Source organism: Aulonocara stuartgranti (assembly GCF_965226115.1).
Source record: "Aulonocara stuartgranti genome assembly, chromosome: 1".
Taxonomy (NCBI): Eukaryota; Metazoa; Chordata; class Actinopteri; order Cichliformes; family Cichlidae; genus Aulonocara; species Aulonocara stuartgranti.
The window spans coordinates 31333134-31351343 of NC_138939.1; the positions used below are offsets into that span (position 1 = coordinate 31333134).

General features: G+C 38.1%; 1 protein-coding gene across 2 annotated transcripts in view; it reads right to left on the minus strand.

Moving 5' to 3' along the window:
- ddb1 (damage-specific DNA binding protein 1) overlaps positions 1 to 18210 on the minus strand; it is a 47171-nt gene that overhangs the window by 20281 nt on the left and 8680 nt on the right. For both annotated transcript variants that reach the window (XM_082535322.1, XM_082535323.1), the window contains exons 7-15: positions 17989 to 18147; positions 16788 to 16871; positions 16232 to 16348; positions 13548 to 13650; positions 12747 to 12822; positions 12553 to 12661; positions 8408 to 8586; positions 5946 to 6109; positions 1625 to 1732 (exon numbers count right to left, since the gene is read on the minus strand). In XM_082535322.1, the coding sequence (XP_082391448.1) occupies positions 1625 to 1732; positions 5946 to 6109; positions 8408 to 8586; positions 12553 to 12661; positions 12747 to 12822; positions 13548 to 13650; positions 16232 to 16348; positions 16788 to 16871; positions 17989 to 18147 (1099 nt within the window). The remainder of the gene's footprint in view (positions 1 to 1624; positions 1733 to 5945; positions 6110 to 8407; positions 8587 to 12552; positions 12662 to 12746; positions 12823 to 13547; positions 13651 to 16231; positions 16349 to 16787; positions 16872 to 17988; positions 18148 to 18210) is intronic.

Consider the following 18210-nt stretch of genomic DNA (forward strand, 5'->3'; position numbering starts at 1 on the left):
GCTGATTCAGAAAGTTACAGTGATTGTACTAACTGGGACTAGAGAGAGAGGGAGAGCATATTTTTCTCCCATTTTAGCGTCTCTGCCTTGGCTCCCTGTTAAATTAAGAATAGAAAATCTTCCTCACATGCAAAATCCTGACCCCATCATATCTTAAAGACCTCATAGTACCTTGTTATCCTAACAGAGTACTTCACTTTCAAACTACTGGCTTATTTGTAGTTCAAATTTCATAAGACTATAATGGAGGGTAGAGCCTTCATCTTTTACGCCCCTCCTCTGTGGAAACATTAGGCTTAAAACTGTCCTTTTTAACAAAGCTTAAAATTAGGCCTGGATCAGGTGACCCAGGGGAATCTTTGTGATGTGTTTGTAAATGAAATATGGCATCTTTGAACTGCTGGTCTGACAAAACGAGCAATTAGAAAATGTATCTTTGTACTTTAATGGACCTCATAATTTCCACAATCAGTAATGAACACGTTAACAAACTGGCCTCCCCATTGGACTACATCTCAGCACATGCCTACATTTCACTGTAGAGGCAGAACAGATTAAGTCTTGATTAAGAGGCATTAATGGATTTAAATGTTCTGATTGGTTGTGACTTACATAACATTCATTCTAATACAGTAATAAAGAATAAGAATCAAAAACTTACAAAGATCGCTGTAAAACACTGCCAGATGTGTTTGGGTAAATCAGACAGTGATAATGCATGCAGCTATTTAAAATTCAAAAACAGACACCTGAAAATCGGTTTTAGTTTCGTCTGGCAGCAGTTCAGGACTATTCAACTACATTTGCATCAAATGACTGCACCGCCTGTGATAACAGTTGTTTATTAGAAGGAAATACTAACATGTTGAAAGTGCAGGATGATGAAGTGGTCATGAAGCCTGAGACCTAAAATCCAGAGGTTACCAGCCTAAGCAGCTTTTATTTTAACTAGCAATATCAGAAATACTACATTAATGTTAAGCAAGCTACCAGAGAGCCCTTTCTCTATAACATGGTCAAATTCGTTTGATCTGATGTGAATGATGCAGCATACTAAATGAAAACCGAGGTAATTAGTGGAAAGTCTTTGCTAGTCCTCAGTGCGTAACATTAGCTAATGCACATATAAACACTCACTGGACTTTACTGAACTGCACAGCATCTTTTCAGGACCAAAAAGCAGACGGTTAAACACAGAAAAGCATTTATTGTCTCACTCTCAAGTCCTCCTTTTACAATTCCATTTAAATATATCCATCTCATGTCAGAGACCCTTTAATATTTCTATTCTTCTGGCCACATTTGGCCTTGATGTAGGCTGCCTTGGTCCTGTCTGTGAAACTGCTGCTTTTTTCTGCCTTTACCACATTGAAAATCTTTAACAGTTCAATGACAGCCTTTCAATCAAACTTATAACACAGCTTTCTTCAGGCAGTAGAGTTTCTGAACCAACACATCCAAATATAGTGCTGGCAGTTACGCAAGTCGACAAGAAATGATAAACTAAAAATGAAAATGCTCACAGACAGCAGCCTGTGGCCCAGCCTGAAGGTCCTCATCAGTCTGGAGACGTCTGAGAAGCTCTCGTCTAAAGATTGTAGCGGTAACAGTGAGAAGGACCTACCAGTCTGCAGATCCAGACCAAAGTAGAAGAGTGCTCCATCTCCCAGGGCACACAGCAAGTAGTAGCTCCCTTCAAAGGTGGTCATTAGGATAGAGCGAGGAATGATTTCTGAGGACACACACAAACAAGTGATTTATTTTTGCTGTACTCTAGAGTCACTGGTTCTATACTAAAGTGATAAATGTTTGTAAAAATACCTCCGTCAGAAAAATCAATCAAGTTTATTCAGACTCTGTGGTAACTTTAAAAGAAACAACATTTGAATGCTTCAGGATAAATATAAAGAGTTCAGTTTTGCTCAGTTTCCCAAACACCGGTTTCTTTGACTGCAGGCCAGTTACATCAAAACAACTTTGGCTATGATTAAGTACTTACTGGCTGACTCACCAAAAAGCACCACTGTTCAGATAGAAGTGTACAAAATGAAAAGGGGGACATATTTCCATGGAAATGTACATCAATTATTTTTAGCTGAGCAGGACAAATTATTAAAGTTCAAACATGAAGATGTACTCTGAAGGACATGCATAGAAGGTCTAAAACACAATCAATGTAACAAAGCTAACATAGCTTAAGGGCAGGAGTGGGACGAAGTATTGAAATTCTGCTTCCACTGACAGATCTAAAAATGTCAACATGTTGAGTATTACAGTACTGTGCAGACATCTCAAGCCACGCCTTATTTCTTTATGGGATGCTAGGAAAATATGTGCAATGATTTATTGAAACATGTCCAAACATAAATGGAAAGACAGTATTAAGGCAAAAATAGTGGCAAAACTACCTCTATTCTTCAACAAAACCTGCACTCTCTCTTGCACAAGCTTCCTTCAAGTATCAAATCAAATTCAAATTTTATTTGTCACGTACACAGTCATACACAGTACGATATGCAGTGAAATGCTTAGACAACTGCTCGTGACCTAAAGAAAAAAAGAAAAGGCTACAAAATATACACAAATATATATATATATATATATATATATATATATATATATATATATATATATATATATATATATATATATATATATCTCTGACCTGTCTCCCCATGTGATGTCTGTGTTGTGTATGTAAGGTCGGGGGGGGGGGTGTCCCATTTCGCTGCAGGGCAACTTGCATGTGACAAATAAAGGCTTTCTTGAGATGATTCCACACTGCTTCAAAGAAGTTGTGGTCTGGGCTCTGGGGAGGCCAGTCCATGACTCACTGTTCCACTGTGTGTTTTTCTTTTTAGACATACTTTTACTTTTCAGAATGGCCCTTTATTGTCATTGTACACATACAATAAAGCACCTTTCTACCATCAGTTCCATTAATATTAATATCTCAAACATCACTGGCTGAAAGGTAGCTCCTAACCATCGCTGCAGATACTTTTGCACCTCTCTTCTGACCTGCTCATATTAATGAAAATGATTTGAACCAACATTTCAAATTGGGATTTGTCACTCCATAACACCTTTGTCACAGATTTTCAATTCTTGTGTTCCTGTCAGCATTTTCTCTTTGTTTGCCTTCCATAAGAATAGTTTCTTCACACCAGCCCTGAGACCATTCCTGATGAAGCTGCAGTGAACAGCAGATGGATCAACTGATTGTAGATTTTAGGCCTGGAACAACTTCTTGACTACATTTCCAGAATTTTATGAGGACACGCTGCAAACCATGCTGAGATAAGCAAAGTTTTCAGTTAATAGTTCTTTAGAATCTGATTATCTAACTCTGCTATCGTTGGCATTTTTCATAGATTCAACTAAAAAAAGAAAAAAAGAAAAAGGAACAAATTAAGAGTTTTTGCAACAGGATGCTAGTAACAAAGTGGCTAAAGATACAATATGAATCTAATTCTGTCAAATTGTCCGTTACGTCTGGAAACAACACTGGATCTTTAAAGAACACCAATAATGAGGGGTGGCTCAAGACTAAAGTGTGACACTGTGGGAAAGACTGTGGAGTTGTTCTTTGTGGAAAGTAAGAGGCCTGCCAGTGCCAGTTCACTGTTATGAATTTTTTTTTTCCCAGTAACTGCTGACTTTTTCATAAGTTCAACCCAAAAAGTATTCAAGTCCTCTCTTGCATACTTTAAACATTCAAAGTTTAAATTCTTCTCAAGTGTATAAGTGGTGCACTAAATGCATTTAGATTAGCAGCATATTTAATGCTTAAGCACTCATCAAGTACTTGCTAAAATGAGCTGCTTCATGTGAGATGCCATTTACATCTATTAAACTGGAAACTGGAGATACAATCCATTTCACTGAAGCCATTACTGCACTATTATGGACCCATGCCTTGGAGTGATTTATTAAAATTCTTAAAGCAATAGTTTCACTATTTTTTTTGTTTTGTCCAGTTCTGTCCGGTCACAAATCAACATGTTTCAGTCTGCTTATTTTTGAGCACAAAAACCAACAACTAGCTGTTTCAGAGGTCAGTTTCTGTAGGAGTATTTCTTAGCTGGGAGCAGTTGAAGGCAACAAGAGAAGAGCTACTGCTCTCATATAAAAAAAAACCTTAATATTAAAAGTTCATTCCTGAACTTTTAAAAGGTGCTAGTAGGCATATTTTGTTTTACCATTTGACAAAGCCAGGCTATCATTTTCTCCCATGGTAAGCTTAGTATCTAACTCAACTGTTTGTAGGGCTGCTCAATTAATCGAATTTTAATCACGATTACGATCTGGGCTTCCAACGATCATTAAAAATGACTGAGCCGATTATTAGCCCCTCCCTCATTTATCCGCGACACCTTAAAGGCCGGTCCGTGAAAATATTGTCGGGCATAAACCGGTCCGTGGCGCAAAAAAGGTTGGAGACCGCTGATTAAGAGGACCCGAGGGAAGCTCGGAAAGCTAAGCAGAAGTTATTTGGAGAGTGACTGCCGTTGGTTGAAAAGAGAGTTTAAAAAAAAAAAAACTTCAGTGGTGTTGCACACTATTTTATATTATTTTTTAAAGTCATTGTTAACCCTTTAAAGCCGGTCAGAGCAGCACGCTCCGTTCTGCGTAACTATTGTTAAATCCCTGTAGAACCTGAACCGTGTAAGCTAGCGCAATAATTTGTTTTGCATATGAAACCGGAGGAGTTGTACTTACATCTGATGCCATCAGCTTGTCCTCAGTCACGGTTTCGTTCCACATATAGCTTTGCAAAAATTGCATAAAAAGCGCTTGCAGGAACAAAAACATAATATTCCAGAAACACGTTTTGCCGTTCCTATCAGCTGTTCGTAACACTTCCCACAGTGAAATGATGCACATGCTGTTTTCTTTGCAAATTTGCATCATAGGATTGTTTTTTGTTTTTCCTGCAATATATAAAAATTGCTGTATCTCCAAAATAAAACTATGAAGACACTCAAAATAAATTTCCTGTTGTTGTAAACTATTTTTTGCAACTTTATTGTATTTAAAGTTTTGAGGGATAAACCTCTTAAATTTCTCCAAGTAGAAATATATGTAAACAAAACAAAAGTGATTTTCAATTTTTTTTGTAGTTTATTGCACTTTTTTGCAATTTATGTAATTACTATGGACTTAATGCATACATATTATTAAAATATGGGCTATAACAGTTGTATTGATGTATAGCAACTTGAAATGCTCCCACAAATGGCACTACAGCATGTAAAAAAAATAATATAAGCTCTGGTGGACTTGGTTCTATAGTAGGTCTTAAAGGGTTAAATAAATATCGTCAAATAATCGTGATCTCAATTTCAGTGAAAATAATCGTGATTATCATTTTTGCCATAATCGAGCAGCCCTAACTGTTTGTTGGATTTGACTTTTCCCCCCAACCATCACAGACCTAAATTGAAGAAATGTAAGCTTTTTTATTTAGAGAGAGTTCCACATCTCTTCAAATAAACCATGCACATAAAAAAATGGAACCAGTTCAGTAGATCAATGTGAACCAAAGTATTTTATATTGTTTGCCTTTTCTGTGGCAGGTATGTTTGAGAAATTCTGTAAAAACAGCTTCCTCAAATGAAGTTTGTTCCTGTTTCAGTATTCTTAATATTATTTTTGCTATCAAATCTTATTGGGATTAGGCTTTTGCTTAATAATTTTACAACACTCATGTTAGTAAATTACTGTGGTCACAGTGATATTGAGACCTCAAAGTTCATGTTATTCATACTTTCTGAGAACGGTTCAGGAATTGCTGCTTTTGTACAATTGTGCGGACCATGTATGCACTACTGTGCAACACAAATATACTTGAATGACATTATTTCCATCGACATCTCTCTCCACAAGCCACTAACAGCTTTCCACTGCTCTTGTCTGGGTAATCTCATTCTCATTTCTCTCACCTCCACCGAGCATTTCCTTGTGCAGGGCTGTGAAACAGGGTAGTTTGAGCACACGGGCTGAGATGTCAGTCCAGAGTCCCACAGCACAGAGCGGTGACTCACCGCCACCCTCCCCGAGAGGTGTGATGTCCAAGCAGGCGACCTCATGCTCCATTTCTGTGGTACTGAGAAAGGTGAGGAGGATTTGAGAAAACAGTAGCAAGCTGCCCTGCAAATTGTGAAAAGAAGTGTGACCAAATTTGCGCGCGCGCGCACACACACACACACACACACACACACACACACACACACACACACACACACACACACAAAAACACCTGACTAAAATAGCTAATGGGATAATTGTGTTACTGACACGGAGAAGGAGTTCTAATCAATTTTTCCTCAATGTGAGATACAAACTGAGAAATGTTACACTGATAAGTATGAGTCAGTTTAACACCAGCTAAAATTGCCAGACAACCAAACAACCAACCTTATTCAATTCAGAGTAATGGTTGGTGATGTAGAGGAAGAGGCAGTGTACATTTTGACCAGGTCAATAATAATAATAATAATAATAATAATAATAATGGATTGGATTTATATAGCGCTTTTCAAGGCACCCCATTCACAATCACAAATTAACCTAACATGCATGCCTTTGGACTGGAGGAGAAAGTTGGAATACCCAACTTTGCAGACATGGGGTGAACTCCAACAACAAAACTTCCTTCTCAAAGATGAGTGTCAGTCATACAGTTTACCTTCCTTGTTTATGCTCTGCTGAAAATATATATCTTTAACGACAAACCCCATTAGTATGCTTGCTGAGTAAAAACACAACATCAGGACATACAGCATCAATGTGGAAATATAAAATTACAGATGCCACAAGAGGCCTTTTCTTTAAATCATTTTAAAATGTCTATTGCTAAACTTGATAAGCAGATCTAAACATAGAAACAATTTTGAAGATGGAAAATATTCTAAGCTTTAAATTATAAAGGACATCAAGTTAAATGCCCTGGTATAAAATCTTTAATTCACTGTCATTAAAATGATTTTAAAAAAACAGTCTTTTAGTATCACACATCAATCTGTACAACGAAGGTCAAACATCTAAATTGGTCATTACTACAAAGAAAGCTTTGAATAAAATGACAAGAAAAGAAGCTTTTCACTTTTTAATTAAAATGGCCAATGAACTGCATTGTAATGGAACAAGGCTACTCAACAATGCAAATATAATGGATAATCACTGTCCAAGGTGAGTACTCGCACTTTAATTATATTAGAGGAGAGCATTAGAGTCCTGTACACACCTTTAAGCCAACAGTGACTTTCTGGTTTACACAGATTTTTGTGATGCACACAGCAAACCAGCTGCTTATTGATGCAGCCCAAACATTATTTCAAAGCCTCCGTTTAAGACTCTTCCCTCTGTCTCCGTTTCATCATTTACGAACACCCACTGCAAACAAACACAGTGTTCCTCAAGCAGCCCTGGTGGCAAGCTTTACAACTGTGCATCCTTCTCTTCTAAACTACTGTGAAATAGTACATACATTACTGCAAAAGGGCCAAAAGACAGTCATACAAGGAAACCAGAGCAGCAACGTGAAAGAACAATAAAAAGTAACTCCACTATCCTCCTGCAACATGTATTAAATAAAAAAATAAAAAAAACATAACTGTGAGACTAATGAACTACTGGGGATAGAGTTAATTAACCTTTGTTAATAAGCTTCCATACCTCTGTTCTGTTGGGCATTGCATATGCAGTCAAATGTATCATATTGAATATTCAAATAACGTGAAAGTAGTCTAATAGTTATATAGAAATTTCTTTACGAAACATTTGAGCCCAACATCCTGAATTAAGAGTTCACTTTTTATTAATAGGACAAGATTTAAGTCTCTGCACTCAGATAACTGAATAGCATTAACTGCAGTATATAGCTTTATTGCTCAAGTGAATCTGTATCGAGGTCCCAGTGAAAATGATGAGATTGGACATTGGACATGCTTGTGAACTCGCAAGCTGCTCATATTTGCTCACTAAGGCTTTCCATGATAATTATGCAGCTAAGTGAGCAGCCAGTTGGCTTTGTGGAAAGACTGGAAGTAATAATAATAATAATAATGGATTGGATTTATATAGTGCTTTTCAAGGCACCAAAAGCGCTTTACAATACCACTATTCATTCACTCTCACATTCACACACTGGTGGAGGCAAGCTATGGTTGTAGCCACAGCTGCCCTGGGGCAGACTGACAGAAGCGAGGCTGCCATATCGCGCCATCGGCCCCTCTGGCCAACAGCAGTAGGTGGTAGGGTAAAGTGTCTTGCCCAAGGACACAACGACCAGGACAGAGAGCCCGGGGATCGAACCGGCGGCCTTCCGGTTACAGATGCGCAGTGGGAAGTGGGTTTTAACAGTGAATAAAAAAATGTTAATAAGTCCCCATTTTTGTCCTACCTGATCTGTTTGAGCTCTCCAGCTAGGATCTGCAGGTAGTAGAGGGCTCGGCCCACAGCAAGCACCACTTGGGTGTGGTTGCACGCAGCCACACTGATGTTCCTGCCCTGTGGCTCCTTCCATTCACTCACCAACGTCTTGCTGTCCTGAAGCACCAGGCGCACAGAGCCTGATGTGATCTGGAGAAACATTATTTGTTATTTGGTGTTTCCACAGATGACAAAGAAACTGTGAGCTAGAAAGTATTTTAAAGAATATCTTATTGCACAGAATATCTTAATCTATGAAAAACCAAAGAGGTTTCATCCTTCCTCTAATTTTTTACATAAAATTTCCCATCTAATGAATTCCACTGATTTAGCACCGTTAACATATCAGATGCTAAGACTGCTTTAAAACACTTCCATTCATACTTATAGAGCTGATGCTAGACTTAAAGATAAAAGATAAAAGCAAGATAAAAACAAATGAAGACAAAGCAAAGGCTTCAGTAACATGCTTATTAGAAAATAAAGCAAAATCATTTTGTAGAAAATAAAGCAGTTTAACTACAATACAAATGTCAAGAAATATAGTATGATTAAAAGAAACATGAAGGATGAATGGCTGCCATTTGTTTGCTCCCAGAAATCACTTTTGTGAAACAACAAAACCAAATGTCACTGTAACATATAGTAATGATATTACTATTGTTGTAACGGTTCATTTCATTGCATTTGTATTTCACATCCCACAAAAGTCCCTGAGGTTAGGTAGCAAGACAAATGCAATGTTTAAAATATAATGGTGTATTGTAAAAGGGGAGTACTACTAGGGCTGGGCCATATTATACCGTTCACGGTAATACCGGTATAATGTTAGGCAACGATAGGAAAATGAAATATCGCGATAGAATGGGAGTAAAACGCGCATGCGCAGTGCCTTTGTTTTCATACGCACATGGCCGATTGTTGAGTGAAACAGATGAACCAGAATTGGTTTGTAAAAATGGTGCAACTTCCGTGATGTGGAACTGGTTTGGTGTTTGTCCGTCAGATACACAACAAAGCACATTTTTTTGCAGAACATGCAAGCGGCCGTTGTTATTGTCGTATTTGTCGGACTAAGATGCTCTTAAATCTGGGAGTAATCTGGGTCCTAAACTCCGTCTTTTTCATGTCAAACAACACTGCAGCATCACTTAGAGTTAAAAACTGTCTAAATTCTTTCATCTTTAATAAAACGATCAGCATTGCTGCTTTACCAGGTGTAACTATAAAGTTTAACTTCCAGGCATCCATGAAAACAAAAGTTATTACATTTAACGGAGTTAGAAGTTAGCAGGAAGCTAGCGGAAGTTAGCTCGCTAGTTTCGCTAGTTACCTAAGCATGATATTGCATGTTCTGACTGAGAGATTTCTGAAAAAAAATCAAACGTACAGCTCTGCTATCACTTCCAACATAAATGAAGACAGGAAACTAAACAGCAGTGACGTTTGTAGGGTTACTGAAGTTGGGCTACCTGGTATATAATGATGTGCTACGTGATCGCTAGCGACACAGCTATGTTAGCATAACATAAACAGTGAAGCTGGAGGACCAACACTAACACTTTTCTACTTATAAAAGTTAACGTGAAGGTTCTTCATGGTTAGAGACAAATGCAATCGCATGGCAGGATGCTGTAAACGGACCAAACTTCAGTCAGGAGAACAACTGAGATAATCCATCCACAATACGAGGTTAGTCATTAATATACTGCAGCAACATGGGAATAGAGCAGCTGCCAGAGAATTCAACATTAATGAATCAATGGTACAGAAGTGGAGGAAGCAAGAAGAATGAGTTTAATAAAGTTTGATTTATCGGACTGCTTTGTTTCGCTTAATGTGCCTTATAATCCCGTGCACCTTATGGTCCGAAAAATACGTACTGCACACTGCAGTTTAATGTTGCAAAGCACCTCTTTTTAACTTCAGTGGATATTATACATGGTTATGCTCAGGATATGTCAGCCCATTTCTACTGGAAATGCCTTTTGGTTAAACTTTCAGCAAGGAATTTGCATTTGCACTGTTACATTTTTATAAAGCTTTAATGTACATAAAAACCAGCTTCTTGTTTAAGTGAAAATAAATGGAAGGTTGTCTTTTTGCGCTAGTAATGTTGTGGAGTTGTATTTTGTCTCGCATCAATTATATCGTCGGTTATATCGTTATCGCAAATTTTCAAATATATATCGTGATAAATATTTTTGGCCATATCGCCCTGCTCTAAGTACTACTATACAGCAGTGAAAAAGCAAGACAGGACAAAGGCGCTGAAGAAGCCCTAATTACAGACTGCAGCAGGTATAAACATTAAGTGAAGGTAGTGCACCGTTTAGACAATGCAAAACCTCACGCTGCAGCACAAATACAGTTTGATAAGAAAAAGAGAAGAAAAAATAAATAAATAAATCATGCACGGCAGTAAAATGCAACACTGTTGTAAATACAACGGCAAATTAATGCTGCAGAAAATAATGTTGGGATTTAGTGCACGGAACAGTATATAAGTGAATTATTTTATGCTCATTTTAAGTGTGCTCAGTGCTGCTGTTTATTACTAATGTGATGGTTGCACATTAGAGAGCTGTGTATTCTGTGTTATAGCATCTGCACTTCCAAGTGGAACTTTTGGAATTGCAGTAGATTAGCATCAAGTATAACAACATTTAGACTTTGTTTAAAATTACCTAATGAACTAAAAGGACATTCCAGTGAGAGAATAATGCAAAGTTTGCACTGTTGTAACTTCACGGTTGAGCTTCATGTGATGTTAGTAATGTACAGCTCAACAACTTGGACAAATAAAATGAAGAGAATCTTTACTGACCTTAAAACATGCTGCAAATAATCTACGAAAGCGTGAGACAAAGCTATCCAACCAAATTATGAATTAGGCACAAGTTACAGCGGTGGTTCATCCACGTATAAGGAGAGCCACTTTTGTAACACAGAAAATCTGACTTTAAGATTGACAAAGCTCGCTAACCCAGTCTTGCTTTGTAGTGCACCCCTTTGGAAACTACCTATGTATGATATGATGGTTAATCATACTGGTGTTTGCAATGGCAAATAGACAACATAAGCATCCCTCTGAAACTGTGTTTGTTGCCACTTGTAGGTGTTTATGTGGTGTTTTACTGCTTCTGAGAGAAATATCAGCATTGTTTACCAGCTCCTTTTTCAGACTTTTTGCAGTTTCGTGTAAGTATGGTAGTGCATAGTTGGCTTGTCTGAGCTTGTTTACTGGAATCAGCTGCCTAGAGCTTTTATTGTGACATTAATTAGAGCAGCGAAGCACATGGCCTATGTGCAGGATGTTGAACCAAAACTAATGAGCTAAAAATAAGGCTAAAAGCTGCAAATAGGTACCAAGTCAGCCATTCATTCTGAGTTTAGTGCTATGAGCATGTTCATGGCACACCGAGTAATTAGGTAAATAATAATCCTATGTTGACAATTTCCTATTACAGCAATATTTAATGTGAATTTTACAAACTTTCAAATTTGGACACTACCACTAAAAATTAACACAGTCTTTAGTGTTCTCATGTCTCATGTCACCAGTGCCATCTAATACTATGCTGTAGTGTCCTTTCGGGACAACCCCTCTATCACTGGTGGCTTTAATGCAAACGTAAGGAAAACTCAACTGAAGGGCCAAAACAATGAGTGGCGTAGCAACACTCAGTCAGATAATAACGTCAAAATGTATTCAATATAAACACATGAAGTGTACGAGTTAGTAAAAAACCCCAGCACTGAAATATGAGCAGAGTTTTCATAACCTAAAGATTAATGATTGAGGTTGTAACATTTGGCAGAATTCCCAGCAGGATTCATCCACATTTCCAAAAGGGAGGATGAAACTTGAGATTAAATTAAGTAAAATATTTATATTAAGTATAAAATACATGAAGTCTTTTTGAACTCTTCACATTCAGAACTGGCCCTTTTAATCATGCATGATTCAGCTCCGCCAAAGGATATGTTATTAAATGGCACAAGGCCACAGCTGAATAATTAATTTAGAATTTGTGAAACGAATTCTTACTTTCCAAAGCATGAACAGACCCCGTACTTTATATATAACAGATATGTGCATGTGTGCATACAAACCTGAATAAGTTGTTGGTGTGCCACATTTCCACAGTAAAATGTCTGCTGGTTGTCAACAAAGCCTGGAAGCTCAGTCTCCTCAACTTCCTCACCACTCAGCATCAACACTCTGGGGGGAAAACATACTCTTGAGATAAGATGCGCATTTTCAAAATTGACCCTGTCCTTATCTGGCATTCTGCACAAACGCTCACCGTGTCTGACCCACAAAAGACAGCACCAGCATGTCATCTGTCTCTCTGCCTGCCTCAGAGCGGAGAGGCCACAGACCTTGAAGGGAATTTGAGAGTGTTAGACTGAAAAAGTTACTTTCAGCACCAATTTGCAAAGAAATAAAAGAAATGCAATATCAAGACGGTGCCCAATGTTAAACTATTCCATTTGTCAAATGTTAACATGTTGGAGGATGTACAGGTTGCAAATCACTCTTGAGGAGCCATTGATTACCTAAGTAAATAATTGCCTCTCATAAAAGAGGCCAGGGGCAAGAGCCAGCAGCTAACTCTTTTAGGGCATAGATGGTCGATAAAGAGCTATAAACTAACAAGTGTGAGCAGACCTTAACTGGCCTGTGTGTCTCATTCAAGCACCGGAGAAGAGTCCTTTGAGAGACACCTAATTTTCTGGGATTAAGAGGTGTCTGCTGTCGTTAAAACCTGACGAGCTTCCTAAAATTGTCTGCTTACCATAGCAGACACTGCAGAGCACTTTGATTTTCTAAATTAAAACAAATGCCTCCAAACCAAACCTTGGCAATGTTCCTGTTATTTAGAAAGTGCAGAGGGAAGACCTATGACATCGGAGCCATCTGTTCCTGTTCAGGTGCCAAACCTGAATGAGCAACAGCTGGCATCTTGGCCAGCAGAGGCAAACAGATGTGCGGGGTGAAGTGGCTCTACTCTGAAGTCAGTAGAATATTAAGGTCCAAATAAAGTCAAGGCTCGAGAGGGAGATGGCTGATGAGACACAGACTTACACACACAAAACACACAAACCTTTGATTCCTGGCAGGTCAATGCTGGCATGCTCATGAATTCCAATGCCATTGCGGATTATCCGAAGAGAGCCCTCTTTAAATGCACCTGAGCATGTCACCAGCTGAAAGCACCAAAGAGAGACATTAAGACAAAGATTGAGATATGTCGCTTTCCTCCCCCTTTTTGTCAATTAAACAACACCTTATTTCTGCTTCCAACCAACTATTATGTTTTTGTAAAGAATAAATCCTTTCACACAATCTATAACTTTTTATATATTCTAACACATCATTCACATCTGTAACAAAACTGTCCATTACAGTCACTAATCACAAGGGAGTGAGCAAAAACTGCAAAGATCTGAACTCAAGGACATGACTAATGGGACAAGAAACATGAGCAGTCAGTCATACCATTTTACTCCCAAATGAAGTCATTTAAATAATATGGCTATGTTGTAGCGATGTCTTCATGTTTCAAAGACCCCAGCAATTAACTTGCTCACTGCATTGTTGTTATAACTATTCAGTTAATCAGCGATTAATTTTCTCCATTAGTTTCCAAACTGTAAAACGTGATAACATTAGGGATGCACAGATATATCAGCCTTAAGTTGGGATTGGCTAATACTGGGTGTGCTGAATGTTATGAGCCAATTAGTAGTCAGTAAAAGATATCCATCTGCTGCTGTGGTAGCTAAAGGTTCAAATTCAGTGTAATGAAGACATAAAAGACTCTGAAATAGTTAAATACTTTTGTTCTTTGTGAATACGGTATTAATGGGCAGAAACACAAAAACAAAAAATAACAATTTCATAGCTTAAAGATTTTGTACTAAATGAGTGCTTCAGTGCCAAGAGAAAGCAGTTTAAAACAAACAAACAAGCCCCCAAAATGTTAGTATTTTGGTTAAAATTCAGTCAGACACATTATTATCATTAATGCTAAAAGACCTAGTTTAAGTACTTGTCATAAAAAGTCATAAAAGTGCAGAAATCCTTCTTATACGGTTTCGATAGTAAAGCAGACATCAATACAACTAAAATGTAGTTTGTAGAAATTGTGAACTGGCTCACAGTAGAGCGTCTCTGAGACTGCCATTATAAACATCACGCTGTTGAGATCCAGCAGCCTCAAGGTAAATAACTGCCTGTACAGTATGACTGGAGAGCACCAGAATGTTATTTATGCATCCAGTCATGGTACACTAACAGGATTAATACCAGAGCCTGCATAATCTCAGCGTCTACCACCTGCCACCCAACAGTTTCCTCCCAATAGAAACAGTCATGATGATCTTGGCAACCCACCTCGCTCCCTTGAGCATGTTTTCGAATGCCCTCACACACTAAGCCACACTCTCATGGGGCCGACTGCCTTTTCTTCTGTTGCACATCCATGAGCACAACCCCTATTATGATTTATCTGAGGGAGGTCGTGTTATATTTTCTCCTGCGCCATGTGCGTCAATCCTCTGACATCTTAACTGCGTTGCAATGTGTTTGCATTAATTAATCAGGGTCAAATGTTTTCCAGATTTGCAGCTAATGGCAAATTAAAACAATTGTGACTGGATTTATTTCTGGCCCTTGAATTAGAGAGAATGGATGAATGCAGGCAGTGGCTGATGCTGCGCTCGTCTGTACCCAGTAGAGTGGCTCAGTGCTCTAGTGGACCACTGCCTTTGGAACCACATCAAATACCCTGAGGCCTGGTGTCAAACTCTGCCAACAAAACCTTCTGCATCTCCCTGTGCCCCAGTGATTCAACACAAAGGAGGACAAATGTTCAAATTAGAAATTGGGGGGGTTTTTTGTGTTTTTTTTTGTAGCAGATACCTGCAGTTATGTGTTGAAGAACATGCCAAAAGATGGTTGCATTTTAACATAAGCATTATATTTTGAGAAATAAGATAACATTTTCTGGATTTGTGGCTCCATTTTAAATCTGGCATTACCATGCAGTACAAGCTAGATCACATTGTATCCTGAATACAAATGGTTTGATATCTGCTCAAGGTAAACAGAACTAAGCACACACAAGTGCTGAAGATGATGGATTGTTGGGATACATGCAGACAGGGACAGGGTCTTCACCGTCAGTTTGAAAGGGTGTAAATATTATTAGAGGAAATTACATTCACAGCAATCTGGCTTTGTGCAATGGAATAAGAAAACCAATTTAGGTTTGTGTAGCAGAGGTGCATTTTAACATCCAGTGTAACTGCAGACTAGCTAACCAACATCTAGACTCGGCTAGGTGAAAAAAGGCACCATACATAAGAAGAACAACCACATTACATACAAAGCTCACAGGAATCTCCTGAGTGCACTGTACGCAGATTTTCTGGCTTTTGCAAGTTTGTGCTCTGAGGCATTACAAGCTCAATTCTGCTGAGAAGAACACTGTTAACATGGCCCTCGAAATCGCTGCATTGGTGGTATAAGCCGAGACTCCCTGAAGGCTGTGACAAAGATGATAATAAGGAGGAAAACTCAGAGGGAGACTCAACATAAGGCAAGTGTATCCAGTGTCTGCTTGAAGGGTTTTCAGTAATCACCATGTCACATATAAACTCTCTAGCAAACACCCCCACCCAAAAAAAATTAATTTGATTTTGTTACTGAATATGTGATGTAGCCTTTATTTGCTCTGAAGCTCTGTTTTTTCTAGAAATAAAGGATTAAGCATGTGGATTTTACCTGGCCTTGGCCTTGCCTCTCAAGGTCAACCACACACATATCCACAATAGGGCCCAGATTGGTGAATGTCTCCATCACAGCCACGTATGAGCCTTGCTCATTGCTGTCCACGTTGAGCTGCAAATAAACAAAATTGTCTTTACAAAGGATGTAATCTGTACAATTTCTCTGAAAATCACACACGGTATGTCAAATTACGATGATCTTGGAGGTTATTAATTCACTATTTACTATACTTGCTTATTATATTTAAATTTAGTAAACCAAAATGCAAACATAAAAATAATAGAGCAGAATAATGAAGAACCGAGGGAAAAAAATTAATTTTCAAAATTAATTTCTGAATCAGTTCATTAAGTATTTCCATTGTTTAAAACAAGGTATGAAAAACACTGCAGGATTTATCACACATTTCTACACACATCTACTAAAAGTTTAACTTCTTTTAACTTAGTTTACCTTTTTTTTTTTTTTTTAACCAGAGGAAAAAAACCCAGTGTGTTTAAAGTTATTTTCAATAACAAAAAAAAAAAAAAACAAGACTCTTTCTGCTTACCTTTACTAACTGGGAGTCGCCTAATCTAGAGCCCACAAACACAACACCGTTGTCCAAGTAGGTCAGACATTCAGCAATAGATGTCTGTCAGTGAAGGGACACACAAACATTTCAGCCTCTTGATCATAGCACAGTGGGGCTGCAATTTACAATCAGTTACATTTTAATCAATATGAAAATGACTTTGCTGATTAATCCTCTACCAATAATTGTCAGAACTTAGTTTGAAAAAAGAAAAGAAAAGAAAAGTCACAAATATAATGATTTTTTTTTTCCATCTGAAATTAAAGATTTTGACCTTTTATACATTAAATCATTAATAAAAAAGAATTAACCTGATGATAAAAAACCCTTTTTTTCCAAGTATAATCCTCTAACAGGAGAATCAGAAAGGTCACCTAACGCACGACTGTTCAGCTAGAAAATTAAAATAACTTTGGCAGACAAAAGTTATTCATGTAAAGTGTAAATAGAAAAGATTTTAAAAATTGAATTATTGTATTTCATAATTAAATGTCAGTAAATCTAAGTAATGTAAAAACAAACAATGTTTGTTATTAAATTTACCCATCACTGTGTACATGATTTTAGACATATTGACTTAATAAAGCGTTCTGTCTGACATTTTAACATACAGCTGTTCCTACGTGTTTATTGAACAGACTTGTCCTAATAGCAGTAGACTTTATAATAATCTAAAAAGCAAACAGCTCCCAACTCAAAAGCACTACTAGAGTAAAACTAGAAGACTAGCAGGAAAGCCTTTTCCATCTCTAAACTCCTCAGAAAGTAATTAAAGAAAGGTGCTACAAACCAAATGTCGTCTGCCTTGAACATGAGCCTTAGCTTCAAGCACAGTATTGAAATACAATCATTACCTAAATCAACTTTAAAGGGATAAGTGACAGCCTGGCAAGCAAGCAACAAAGAGGTGAGATAATTTGTTCTTATCTTCTGTGCAAGTGTAGACAGATCCATTAGCTCAGGGGCATAAACCACTAAAAAGTCAATTGTAACAAAAGACAGCACAGAGATGATGAGAACAAAAAGCAGCGGTAAGAAAATCAGAAAGAAACAGAGAGGGTCGTTGAGCCAGGAAGTGAGAAAGCGATGGGAGAAATGCCCGAGGAAAGGCAGGTGGATAAACAGATGGAAGACAGCCAGCAATACCTCGGCCTAAAGAAAAAGAGAAATGAAAGACCTCTCCAAGCAGCTCCACATGCAGGTCTTTGAGCACCACTGTGCCGTCCATTAGCTCCTCCTTCTCCAACAGCAGCATAAAGAGACGTCCCTCCATGTCACCGAGCAGGTACCGTGAGCCATTGGGGTCCACGCGGTTGTGGCAGACAATGGTGCTTTGCTGTAAGCGAGAGCAAGACACAAACACATCAAACACAATATGACCAACAGTGGTCAGCCAACA